This window comes from Ornithodoros turicata, chromosome 9 (assembly GCF_037126465.1).
Source record: "Ornithodoros turicata isolate Travis chromosome 9, ASM3712646v1, whole genome shotgun sequence".
NCBI lineage: Eukaryota > Metazoa > Arthropoda > Arachnida > Ixodida > Argasidae > Ornithodoros > Ornithodoros turicata.
In genome coordinates this window covers 43,806,824-43,819,460 of record NC_088209.1, presented here as the reverse complement: position 1 = coordinate 43,819,460, position 12,637 = coordinate 43,806,824, and the positions used below count along the sequence as shown (strand labels likewise).

At 46.1% G+C, this 12,637-nt stretch overlaps 1 protein-coding gene across 8 annotated transcripts in view; it reads left to right on the top strand.

The window, feature by feature from the left end:
- Positions 1 to 12,637, top strand: part of LOC135369050 (potassium channel subfamily T member 2-like) — a 189,355-nt gene that overhangs the window by 74,665 nt on the left and 102,053 nt on the right. The window contains exon 1 of one of the 8 annotated variants that reach the window (XM_064602679.1): positions 5,518 to 5,593. The exons of 6 other annotated variants lie outside the window; for them this stretch is intronic. In XM_064602679.1, the coding sequence (XP_064458749.1) occupies positions 5,523 to 5,593 (71 nt within the window). In that variant the 5' untranslated portion in view covers positions 5,518 to 5,522. Of the gene's footprint in view, positions 1 to 5,517; positions 5,594 to 10,653; positions 10,747 to 12,637 lie in introns of those variants that run through there. One more of the 8 variants, XM_064602681.1, reaches the window with a different exon arrangement.

The following is a 12,637-nucleotide window of genomic DNA, read 5'->3' as shown; positions in this document are numbered from 1 at the left end:
GCTGGTCCCCGGGAGGCTCCCTATTGATAACGTGCCGTCTCAGAGAGACAACGTGTTAGATGAATTTCGGAGACATATTGGTTATGCAAGACACGTCTTGACAGCCCATTCAGTCGTGTGTGATGCTAGGTAGTGTTTTTCTTTTTTCACCCGTCTCGACTTAAATCATAATCTATGAAAGGCAGCTGCTAGTAGAATCTGGACTTAGTAGAATCTGGAGCCATAAGAACACACACACACACACACACATACATACATACATTGGATGATGATGAGGTGCGCGATTCACCGCCGCTGAGGCGGTACAGGTTGGGACAAAAGTTTACGAAACACGCGAGCCACGTACTTTTTCTTCGGTGCGACACCCTAGCGGCTGCCGGAACCGGGTGAGTCCACTGTTTCGGAGGGGTGGAAGGGTGCGATGTTAGCGACACACAGCGGTAACTTGTACTTCCCAGGCACGCATAAGCGACACCGGAACGACCACTGTGTCGCTAACAGCGCATCCGTCCACCCCTTCGAAACAGTGCACTCACCCGATTCCGGCTAGACCATCGAATAAACGGGAAATTTCACTACGCGCTGCACTGTCTCATGATCGACTGAACATCGCCAATTGGCTCATAACGATTCGATATTCTGGCCAACCTGTCCCAGGTGGTGGTGCTGAAAGAGCTCGCCGTTGTCGGCGTCACATATAGGTGGGCAACGTCACGACTAATGCTCTGGGGGAATGTGCGTCCTGGACCAACTTCTAAGGGAACTGTGCCGACATGTCTAACAATGTCTGAGGAAAACCCAGACAGAACAGCTGGCACGGGGTTCGAACACGGCTACTTCCCAGTCTCGACGTGTCATGGCAAGCACGCTAACCACTGAGCCACAAACCTGTCCCAGTCACCATTGAACCCAGTCATCCATATGAGCTGCCAATCATACACGAGGGAACGACACACTCTTAAAGGGAGACTCCGAGACAATTCGAAATTCTTATCGTGACTGTTCGGTAAACTTGGGTACATTCTTCGGAAGCGCTCACTCATCACTTTCGTTAAGAGCTTTCATCTGATTCTTTTTTTTCTCTTCCTTTTTCCATTTTCTCTGCTAGACCCGGAGTAGCATGTCCCTCAGTGAGCGGGCTCACATTTCCATTTTTTTCCTGCTATCATTGTCGTTGTCGTCCTGAAGCCTCTCTCTCCGGCTTCCTGGGCCTTGCGTGACGTCACAAGTAGTCTCGTGCGGGCTGTTGGCTATACGTCGGCTGTTAACTTCTCGGTGCGATATAGATGACGTGTCATCTGCTTCCTGGATTCCGTTGTAAAGTACTCGCCGCTGGTAGAACCGAACCTACAGAAAGGCGTACGCGAAGAATGCCGTCGAGGTGAAGCCCAGTGTTGCTGGACCGTTCTTCCGTGGAGGAGCGCCGAATCCCACTCAAAGGAAAATATTCGTTTTCTAATTATCTTCGCTACATGGGGATGATAAATTGTGTCCAGTGAAACATCGTACGGTACGGAGTGAATACCGTGTTGCTTCAGCACGTTTTTGGTGCGGAGACTCCCTCTAAGTACAAACTAGAAATCATTCACTATGTCTAACACTCATTGGACCTTTAGATAATCCTGTACACTAGCGCTTCGGTGGGCATTCTAACGACCACAGGCTTACTGGATGCGCGTCCCATAGCATCTCTGTGCATTTCACGTGTGCATTCCTGCTGTGCGTTGTGGGATACAGCATTAGTTAGGCCCTCGGGCCGTTCATGGGCACTTTAAAATAAAAGATAAAATAAAAATTCCATACCTCTCCATCTTACAGAGAGACAACCTCGGCCAGCGAGATCAAACTTGTGACGTGACGTGTACGAAGGACGGAAGTCGCGCTCCGAGCGTTCGGGGGGAGATACGTTTAATAGAATGAAAAGAAAGAAAAATGGAAATGTCAGCAGGGCTAATGCCAGCCCGCTATTCCAAAAACTCAAAATAAAGAAAGCGCTCAGTCATCCAATGTCTGCAGTGCAAATGCGCTAGGATTGTATTTCACGTGCGGAAACACTATGCAATGATACTACCACAATCGAAAACAAATTTCCTTTATTAAGAGCTTCGCATTGCCCTTTTAAGATCAACTGTTACCAGAGTAATACCCCAGTCAGACGGCATGCTCGAAGGACTTCGGGGAATTGTCATTTGCAAAAAATGACCTCTCAGAGCCGTGTCAGACGGCAGCTCAAAGGACCTTTCTAAGAAATGACCATCAACGCGAAAGGAGGCCCCCAACGACATTTGAGGTGCAGAAAGGAGCAATCTCGACAACAGTGTTATGCCATTGTACCCTCGCTACCTTCGCAGCTGAATGTAGGAAAACTTATAAAATGCGGATAATGGAGTGAAACTGTGTAAACGTATTTAGATCCTATTTAGAGAAGTGCATATGACTTCTGCATCTTGATTTGTGGCGCACAGACCAACTTCAAATTTCTACAGCAGACAGGGAAAACGGAACCGAAAAAGGGAGCCGGTGAGGTCAGTCAGTTGAGGAGCACTCCTTTCCTGCCTGTCTGGCAGGCGCCCCCGAACAAAGGTCATTTGAAAGGACGAAGGCCATTTCTCACAATTGACATTTGAAATGCTGTCTGACTAGGGTATAACTCCTGATCATGTTTTCTCGTTTTTCTTTTTTGTGACAGTTCATTAGTGGAACACAAACCCGACAAAGGAAATAAAATAGCAGCGGTATTGAAATTATTCAATTTATTCCACTAAAGTGGGGGAGCTGGGGCAAAAAAGCTACTTGTAGCTTGACGAAGGCCGCAGACTCCTACAGTCGGAGACGCGTTCACATTTTGCATACACTGCATATACAGTAGACACACACACACACACACACACAAAAACAGTTATACAAGAATTACAATGCAGAAAGGTTCAAAAGACTAGTATGATGCATAAGAGCAGACGTAAAAAAACCACCTATTTTACAATAATTACAGTGCAGAAATGTACAAAAAGGTGCAAAACACTAGTATGATGCATTACACAAGTGTGTAGGAATAATAAGCTTACTAGGAAACGCTGACGTAGCAAAAAGAAAGAAAAAAATGCATTAATTTGCGAGATATACTCACGAATAAAAAGATAAATTTTTAATATGTTTCTTCGCAGGCATGGTGGGTGACGGAGAAAAACTCAGCTGGTTCAGTAATCGCGGCAATAACACAGCTAAGCTTTATTCTCCTGCATACTCCGCCCGTTCCCTTTCCCCTCCCAGCTTTCTCCTCCCATTCCCTTCCCTATCTTTCTTAGTGGCTGTCGTTTCCTCGATGATTTGGGCCCCACATGGACAACATCCGATGTTTGCGTTTGACGCGGCTAAAGGAGGTCGTCTCCAGCACATTGGGTCTGACCTCAAAGTATCTGGAAATGTTCTTAGTGGTAGCCAAGACAACAGACTGGCGCCGGTGCTGCAGTCAGACACAAATGACCCTCCGCGCGTCCTGGAAGAGCCAATTGAATTGTCAATGGCAGGACGTGCTTTACGACTTCTTCCGTTGCGACACGTTCAGTTGCAGGCCATGGAGGCAGGATAGGTGATTCAATTTTCGGTGTTGTCGTGCACGTTACGAGGGTAGAAATGTGCAGTGTCGTACGCAACGCCGTCGTCTCGGTACCGATACTGATACTTTCTAGTGCCCCCACCCTTCCTTCTCCGGTCACATTTCTTACTTTTATTCATCCTCACTTGGTCCGCGGAGAGTGACAAGAACAGCTTTCCGAAGGTTGACCGGGTCTTCAAAAAGTGAGCAGCTTAGTTCCCTCTTGTTCTTCAGCGGAACGTCCATTCAGTGACCGTGCATACACGTGCGCACTAGGATGACAGATGAAACATTTGAGTACCAGCGGCATGGCCGGGTGGGTTATGGCGTCTCGCTCGTTGGTGTCGTGCTGACTCGGAGGTGGTGGGTTCGAATCCTACCACCGGCTGTGCTGTCCGAGGTTTTCCCTGGGTCTTCCGGCAAACTTTACAGACGAATGTCGGCACACTTCCCCCTGAAGTCGGCCCAGGGCGCATACTAACCCCCCCTGTCCCCTACTCCTTTCTTCTGTCATCTCTCCTCATCTGTACGCAGCTCATAGCCACAGTTGCTTCGCGGCGCTAACACGAAAGTAAAAAAAAAAAAAGAAACGTTTGAGCACCAGCCATTGTAAGACGTCCACCAGAATGTCTAAACTATATGATAAATATTCTGCTTTTTTGTTGCAAAACTGTTTGATGCCAATTCGCCATTATCCAAATGGAGTATTCACGTAAGCGAGATTTCGATGTTGCACATTTCGTGTAACTTTTCGAATTTTCAGCAAAAGTGTCGGGTAAAGTATCTCGTTACATTTTTTAGTAACGGTAGTGGTACTTGGTTACTTTACAAAGAAATTATTGATATAGGTATTTCGCTACTGTTTACTCAAGTAACGAGTATCGGTATCTCGATACCTTATTTCGCAAACGGGTACAACACTAGAAATACGTAATGAGGGGTATTCGTAAAGCGATCTTCTCCTTACGGTAACATTGCATGAGGCAAAGCACGCTCTACAGGAACACCAAGCAAAGTGCCTATGGCGCGTGGTTTGCAAAAGCGCCCCGCTTTTCCATTATAAAATTACCTTTTGCGGAAGGTGTACCGATGCCCTGCCTTAAAATGTGCGAACGGGAGTTATCATTGTCAGATAAAGCGCAAATTAACATATCCCAGCGGCCACATGCTCCAATAGCGGGCTCGACAATAGGAGCACAACTTTTTTGTGTGTGTTTTCATTCCGTGTTAGTACCGCGAAGCACCCGTGGCTATGAGCGATATGGAAAGGTGGAGTGATTGAGAGAGGACAACAGAGTTTGTGTCCTGGGCCGACATCGGGGGGACATGGACGTCTGTCTGAAAAGTGCGCATGGAAAACACGAGGAAAACCTCAGACGGCAAACCCTACACCACCCTGTATTTAGCGTGACATTGAAGCACCTATGCCTTGTCATACTACTGGTGAGACGCACCGCGAGAGTGCATTTTCCGTTCGTCATCTTTGATGTGAGCGACAAAGTAAGCCGTGGTCTCTAGTCATACTGAGACCAAGGAGCTGCGTCTACTCGGACACCCCTCGGATCTGTACCCTCGAAAAAAGCGCAGCGATTATTATCAAAGGAATACACATCAGACAACGTCTCGACTGTTCTAAACGACCCGCACTGATCTAGGCCGTCATTTTGCGTGTATATGTAGCAGCCTGCGGTTACGGGTACAACATCGTACAACATCGTACGGGTACAACATTAGGCGGCTTCTGGGCCGATGAGTGCAGCAGCCCCATCTGGCGACTTTAAGGCGAAACCCAGCTTTCGTGCTTGCTCAATCGATAACACGCGGGTTCTCGTTCCCTCCAAGGGATGGGGCTCGCCACCTTTCTGCCCGAGGATTATCGGCAACCGTAGTGGAGCCGGATAATCCTGCGAGCCCCACGGGTTTCAAGATGTGGGACAGAAAAGCGACTATTCAAAGGCGGACGATGAAGAAGCTTTCAGATGCACACAGTGTGACCAGGTTTGTTTCGCATCTTATCTGCTGTTCAAAGAAAGTCACTCGATTCCTCGGTTGCCCCACGGCCAACAAAGTGATTCTTTGCTGAGAGTAAAATGACGTTCGATATTGGGGCTTTGCGCGCCTTGTTTTTAAACTGTTTTCGTAGCGCTGCTTCAGTGCTGAATACGTCATTTGCGTCTATTGTAGTCGACGAAGCTAGGGAGAAAGTAATCAGGTGCATGATAATGTTGTTAGAAGCGTAGACAACGGCAACACCGAAAGATTTAAGATAACGCTCTGAAAAGATTAATCGTGAAGATAGCGTCTTTGATACGGGCTATTCGCAGTGTGGCTAGCTCACGTTCTCCTGAGATTTGAGTTGTGCTATAACTTTTCTACGTGAATTTTTTTAAGAATTGATTTGGTGACTTTAGACGTGCATGACGATGTCTAGAGTATCGCACCCGGTGATGAAAGTCCCCAGCCATCATCCCGTAATAAAGTTGTTGTCAACGCTTTTTTATCTTTTAAATTCCACGTGGCTTATCTTGATTGCGTCTTTCGCAACTTCTCTTTGTACGCATATTTGTCGCCGCATTTTTTAGTTTATTTTCGCCAGTAATCTCCCCTCCCCTCTGGAATCCAGCCTGTGCTACGTTTTCCTATCTTTCTCTATTATAATTTTTCAACATAGTCCAAACTGTTTCTGTTACCGATAACCGGGAATCTCAACCTCAAATCTCTACTTGGATTTCCCGTCTAATGACCTTCCGTAACAGGAATCTCTGCCTGCGTCAACCATGTGTTCAGGTGCAATTTGGGAGGGACGGCTTTGCATTAGCCATCTTGTACTTTGTACGGAATCTACAATCGGAGGCGAATTCCTCGAGCGGTCATGCTAAACTTGGAGTCGCTCAAAATCGATCAGATGGAATGCATTAATTTATCTCCAGTACTTTCGCCTTGAGGAGGTGCGCTATATCTGTTTCGCCCAGGGTGTCAGAGCGAACCAAAAACCAGAACCGAAAACCGAAAAAAAAAAACGCTATTTCGGTGCGAACCGGAACGGAATCGAAACCGTACACGTTTTTTTTTCGCTCAGGAGGCAAACCGAAAAATTTATTTAACGGTTTTCGGTCTAAGAAAAAACTTGGCCGGTTTGGACTACGAATAGGCGAGTGAAACTGACGTCGTGTGTTCTCAAGTCATGTCATGGATACTTTACGAGGGTTACGGTTACGGTGGAAAGTATGTCGGTATACTGTGACCCTTAGGCTCCCTTTGTAACGTTTTATCGTTCGCGCACATAGACTTAGAGGTACATATGACCGGTTGTGACCAATGTGCCGTAGTGTTCATTCTAATTTCATCCGCCCAAACTCTCCTCAACTAAATAGCAACCCAAGGGGGATGCGTAACGGCTTCTCTATCGGTAATGTCGCGCAACGCGTCCCTTGTTTGAGAGCTGCGAAGTTGAATACATTTACGTATCCGCGAGGGCAAGCGCGTACGAAGTGACGCCTGTTTTGTGGACAGGACACGAAGAAAAGAAAAGGGAGACGTCGAGCGCGTTTGTGAGTGAAGGTGTTCCTCGATTTGCGTCGTACGCGTGCGGTGGTGCTTGCTGGCTAGGAAGCAGCAACAGACATTCGGATGGGACGCGATCGCACCAACCCAGCAAGAAAGTACTTTGCGTATGACATCACGACAAACAAGTCTGTCTGTATCATGCGCTTCAAGAAAGGAGGAAGCCTATTTGAACAGACAGTCAACCTACAGGAACCAGTATAGCTACCAATTGCACTGTTGCCTATTAATATTAAATACCATGTATGCGGAATAAACGAGTTTACATTTTGCAACATTGATTTTTTTTCTGGAAATGAATATGCCTACCAGAAGCGGAACCGGTTAAAACCGGTATGAACCGTTATTTATTTATTTTTTGCTTCGGAGCAGAACCGGTACCGGACCGTTTATGGTAGAACCGCAACGAAAAACGGAACGAAAAACGTTTCGGTTCGACACCCTTGTTTCGCCGTTTCTTGTGTGGCAGAATGCGCGCAAGAGCTCGGCTGTTTTATTGTAGTGAAAGCGATCTTCTTGGCTGAGATGTGTCGGCTCGCATTGATTCCCAGTGATATGCATTCTGCATTGCCCCTGCAGTGTCTGACAACCTCGGATTATTGTTTCTACAGTGCCTCCAGATTATTCGTACGATGTCCGTAAAGTGTCGATACGATGTCCATACGAAGTCTTTTCATTGGTCCTAACTGCAATGTCCTTGTAGTGCCTCTTCATTGCTTCAACATTCCTACAGCGTCCAAAGCACATTTCCGCATTCTCTGTGTCTTCCGTTGTTTCAAGTATTCCTACACAGATTGTTTCTCATATGCTAAAGTAATATTGATCTATTAATCATTAAAATTTTCAATAATGATGACGCCGTTGTGTTATATTGCCCGTAATTCTCTTCTTTTTTATTTTTTTTTTTATATCCGTCGTTGGAACGCAAAGTGATCAACATATTTCCGTCCTCAGGACAAAACATGGTCCGTTGCTTAGAAACGCTGTCTAACAATACACACGAGCCGCTTTTTGTTTTGGGAGCGTGTATCACGCTCAGAATAATAAAGCGTTTCGAATGGTCCTGCGCACATACTTACACACAATGGAGTATGTGATGTTACATGTGTATTGTCATCAAGCAGGAGAACCACCTATGGATGTAGTCCCCTTTGGACAGACACTAGCTTCACGTTACATTCGTTTGGTGTACGCCTAAGTCTAACGCACTCGTTGAAGACAAGTGATTGTGACTGGGGAGTGCTTGCTTTTGGTTGTCGGACAAAGTTTCCGGCGCACGAAATTTGTTACTGTCGATACATAGCTTTAGAATATCAGCGTGGACAGACCCGTCACTAGCGCTGCCCTAAAAAAAAAAAAAAAAAAAGAAAAACGATTATTTGTAGAAAAATATTGCCGTTTTGATATTAAACAAAAATCCAATAGATATCTATCTGAATACAGTAATGCCACGTAACGCTCTGTTCATGGATGTCATGGAGATCAATAATGAAGCTATTTAACTAAGGACAAATATATGTTTATCGATTTCTCTAAAGATACTTACTTCGCGGATGGGAATATAGATGGTGCTTCTCGAGGAGCGGGCTAAAGTTTCCCTAAATTTGTGATTCTTTTCTCCTTCGAAAACTGTGCTGCATATACCTAATTGCGGCATGGCCTACTTGGATATGATACTGTTTATACAGCCAGCGCCAATGAGCTCTCATCGTTAATTTCGTTAATTAATAAAAAATGGATCTGCGCTTTAAATAAGAAAGTTGTAGTGTAGAGCCCTGAGGTGTGTATGTCACAAAAACGGAAAGCGCAACGAGCTCGTGCGGTACATTATGATTGATGGTAAAAAGGAAACTATCCTCGCGTCCGCTCGATGTCCCCTCTTCACTGTATTGAATCCCTGTCGATGCACTTGCTGCCGTTCCGCGATGCGTGATGAACCCCCACTCTGTAATGCAATGAATCAAAAGTAAACTGAAAATCGTTGTTGTCGTTCCCAGAACTTCCGATCTACGACGTAGAGCGAGATAAAGAAGAAATAGAAAGAAGCGACGCTCTAGTTGGCAGCACAAAGTGAGAAACACAGCGACGGGGGAGACGAAAAAGCGTGCACAACGGGATTCCACAGGAAGAACGCAGAATCTGCGTTTTCGCCCTTTCCATACTGCAGCACAAAAGCTCGCTGTGGTTTCTAAAACTGTCTCAATGAAACCACCGACCTAACGAAAGATCGTTAAGGCTGTTCAAGCAATATTATGCCAAAGTAGGCCACACTTCAAACAGGCATATGCAGCGCAGTTTTCGACGGAAAAGTTAACCGTGAGTTTAGTAAAATTTTGGCCGAAAAGCGCCTCGGGCTCAAAAAGCGCCCTGTGCTGTGAATTCGGTTGAATTATGTAGCCATTGCAATTGCAATTTGACTGACAACACAATTCAACCGAGCAATTCCACGATGAAATTCGCTGTTAAAGGGATCATGAAATGATTTTCGCGAATTCCGAGTACTCTCCAGGAAGCTGTTCTCATGTCCCTCATTATCATACACACATCGACTTTTAACCGTATTCAGTGCACCAGCGGCGCAGTTACCATGCAAAATAGCGGGCTGTGCCCACCGGATATATTCCTTCGAAGCGGGCTTACATCCTCAACGTCCGGTCCCCTCAGCCAATTGTGGACGACCTGGGGCACACACACCCCGCGGGACCACGTGGGTGTATGGTTTCGGTTTGTATAACAACTCCGTCGTATCGCTGTCGTCAATATCAGTAGTAATATGGCGAAACGCAAATTGTCAGCGATGGAGGAAGAAATTACGCGACACTACACTTGTCTGCACTCGAACTACCAGCAGATCGCTAAGACGTACAGAAACAGCATTTCGATGTTTTGAGATATCGCACAGCGTAGTTTTTTTCCCCATTTGGTGACTCGGTTGCTTCGCAGAAACCGCAAGTTAGTAGCAGCAACGCCCGAGCAACAAAGGTGCCGGCGAGAAGTTCAATTACGTGTAATTGGCCGTGAATTTAATGGAAATATTTTGCACGCTGACTGTGAGCATCGTAAGAAACAGAGAGTTTCTTTAAGCTTGGTTGCGTTCTGGATTATCTGTTTCAGTATTGCACGTCACTTCGAGACTGGGATGTACCCGAGTTCGAAACCCGGTGGCGGCTGCGCTATTCTGGGGTTTTTCCTCAGACGCTTTCAGACATATGTCGGCACAGTTCCCTTAGAAGTCGGCCCAGGACGCACATTCCCCGTCAGTGGTGACGTTGCCCACCTCTGCGAGCCCTTTCAGCACTACCACCACCACCGCATTGGCCTCTGCTAATATTCCGTTGCTCATATGTCTTCCAGTACGCGTCAGCGGTTGGCGGAAGAATTTTCTGTCGTGCCAATAGTATTGCAACGTCGCTCCTTCTGTGCGCTCTCAAAATAGACGCCTGCATGGCAAGGCCGGATGTCGTATTTTGTGTCGTTCAGTGGTAGACATTTTTTGGAGGTGGCTCACAATATTTGGAAAAGCTGAAACTAGAAGCAAGAGAAATGTACATAGCAGTCTATCCAGAAATCAACGTACCGAGGAAACCGTAAGCGATGATGACAAGTTTTCAAATAGCGATAGTTGTCGTGCTCTTTGGTGCCGTGTGCCGAATGACGGCGCTGCCTCATAATGGCGAGAAAGTGGCTTCATTTTTTTTTCTTACCGGCCTCGGTGTTATCAGCTGGTTACATGCTCGGTTGCTGATCCCTAGGTTGCGGGTTCCAACACGGCCAAGGATGTACGGAACAAGTTGTACGAACACGTCGCTCTCCTCGAGGCACTTTCGCCGTCAACCTGAAAGGGGAAACAAAAAAAAAAAAATCACCGACGTCGTCGGGAATAATTATAGTTGTCCGGCGACTTGAAACTACCATTTTTTCGACTCACGTAAATGACTCGATACCATTTTACGTAATTAGGTAGGTTAATAAGAGATTGGCGCCCAGCAAATTTTCTAATTGCACATACTTCGTAAGTACCTGTTCACGTGAACTGTGTCGAGTGAATAGGTACAGATCTACGAGCAGGAATAAGCGAGCCCTTGCAGGGAAACCTTATCGAATCTCGAATACGAACATAGAGCATAGTGGAAGACGATCGAGTTTGTTGCAGCCCAAAATTTTCAACACACTCTAAGGACACGGCCCTATGAAGTGGGTTCGTTACGAGCCGTTAGGCTGTACCAGACAGGCGCGTGGACAGTATTGGTCACGCTATATCGCGCGGAGAATCGATGAGAATTAACGTGGGCTTCTTGTGTTGAGAGGTACTTCTACGCTAAGGAGAAGTACGAAGAAATGTGTCTGCGCCAGTTCTTAACATACACCTCGGACGGGAAGTTCCAGCTAAGATGCCCCAAGGTATTTGAAACGACCTCCCGCTTTTACGACACCGTGAAGCTCAGGAAACATGCTTGGGGGTTGAAGGGCGGTGGCAACGAAACCTTACGTCGTCGCCGTGTTAAACAGGAATCTGTTCGTGAAGGTAATAGCGCCATACTCTAGACGTCACACGCGCAGTTCGCTCCCGAAAGGATTCCAGTCGGCAGAATGAGCAGCCAAAAAGCAAAACATATTTACAAATGCAGAGGACTAATTCCATACCATTACAGCTCATACCTGCCATGCGCGCCCTTGTGCAATTTCTTGTTTCGACGAACGTCTTTGATACATTGTGACGCTCTGTTTTTTGTGCATTGAGATTTCGCACGTGGACTCTCCTACACTGTTGCTTTTGGTGCCAAGTTTTGTGGTGATGTTTTCATCCATTCCGTTTCAAAGTGTATAGATTTGTGTAGTTTCCCTTTCTTTTCTGAATAACGCGTCCTGGAGTAGCCAGTCCTGAGTGGCTCGAGACTAACATCTCCAGTTTTTTCTTTTACAAATCAATCAATCAATTGCCACGATGTCCGTCTACTAAGGGTTTGGGACTGGAGCCCTGTCCCAAACACCGAGGCGTCGCTCGTGATGAAAGTGAACCTGAGACGTAAAACCTTAAATTCACCACTGATTGAAGATGAGATGAGGGATAGATTGAATAACCATTCAATGCTCCAAGTCCAAGTGTATGCTGCATCAAGCTATTCACTTCTTGTTACTTATCAGGTTTTGCTAGTTCAGACATTCAGTTTTGGATGTCGATACTCTTTGATGCCAGTCTGAAATAAATCGGTGGGCGTTATGTGAAAAGACTGCCAATAAAATTGAGCTCGTTATTTGTGGAGAACAGCCATTTTTTCGATAAAAAGCGTCGCATGTAAAAAAAAGAATGGAAATTATTAAGTTATGAGGAATATTCTAATTGATAAGCAAACGCAGAGCGCCTATGAGAGACGCCTAAGACGCACGCAGGAATTATCAGAGTTAGTGCTCAAACGGGCGCTGTCTTGGTTTTATCTCAATCCCGGAATCCCTGTCACGGGATCCCGGAATTCGTAG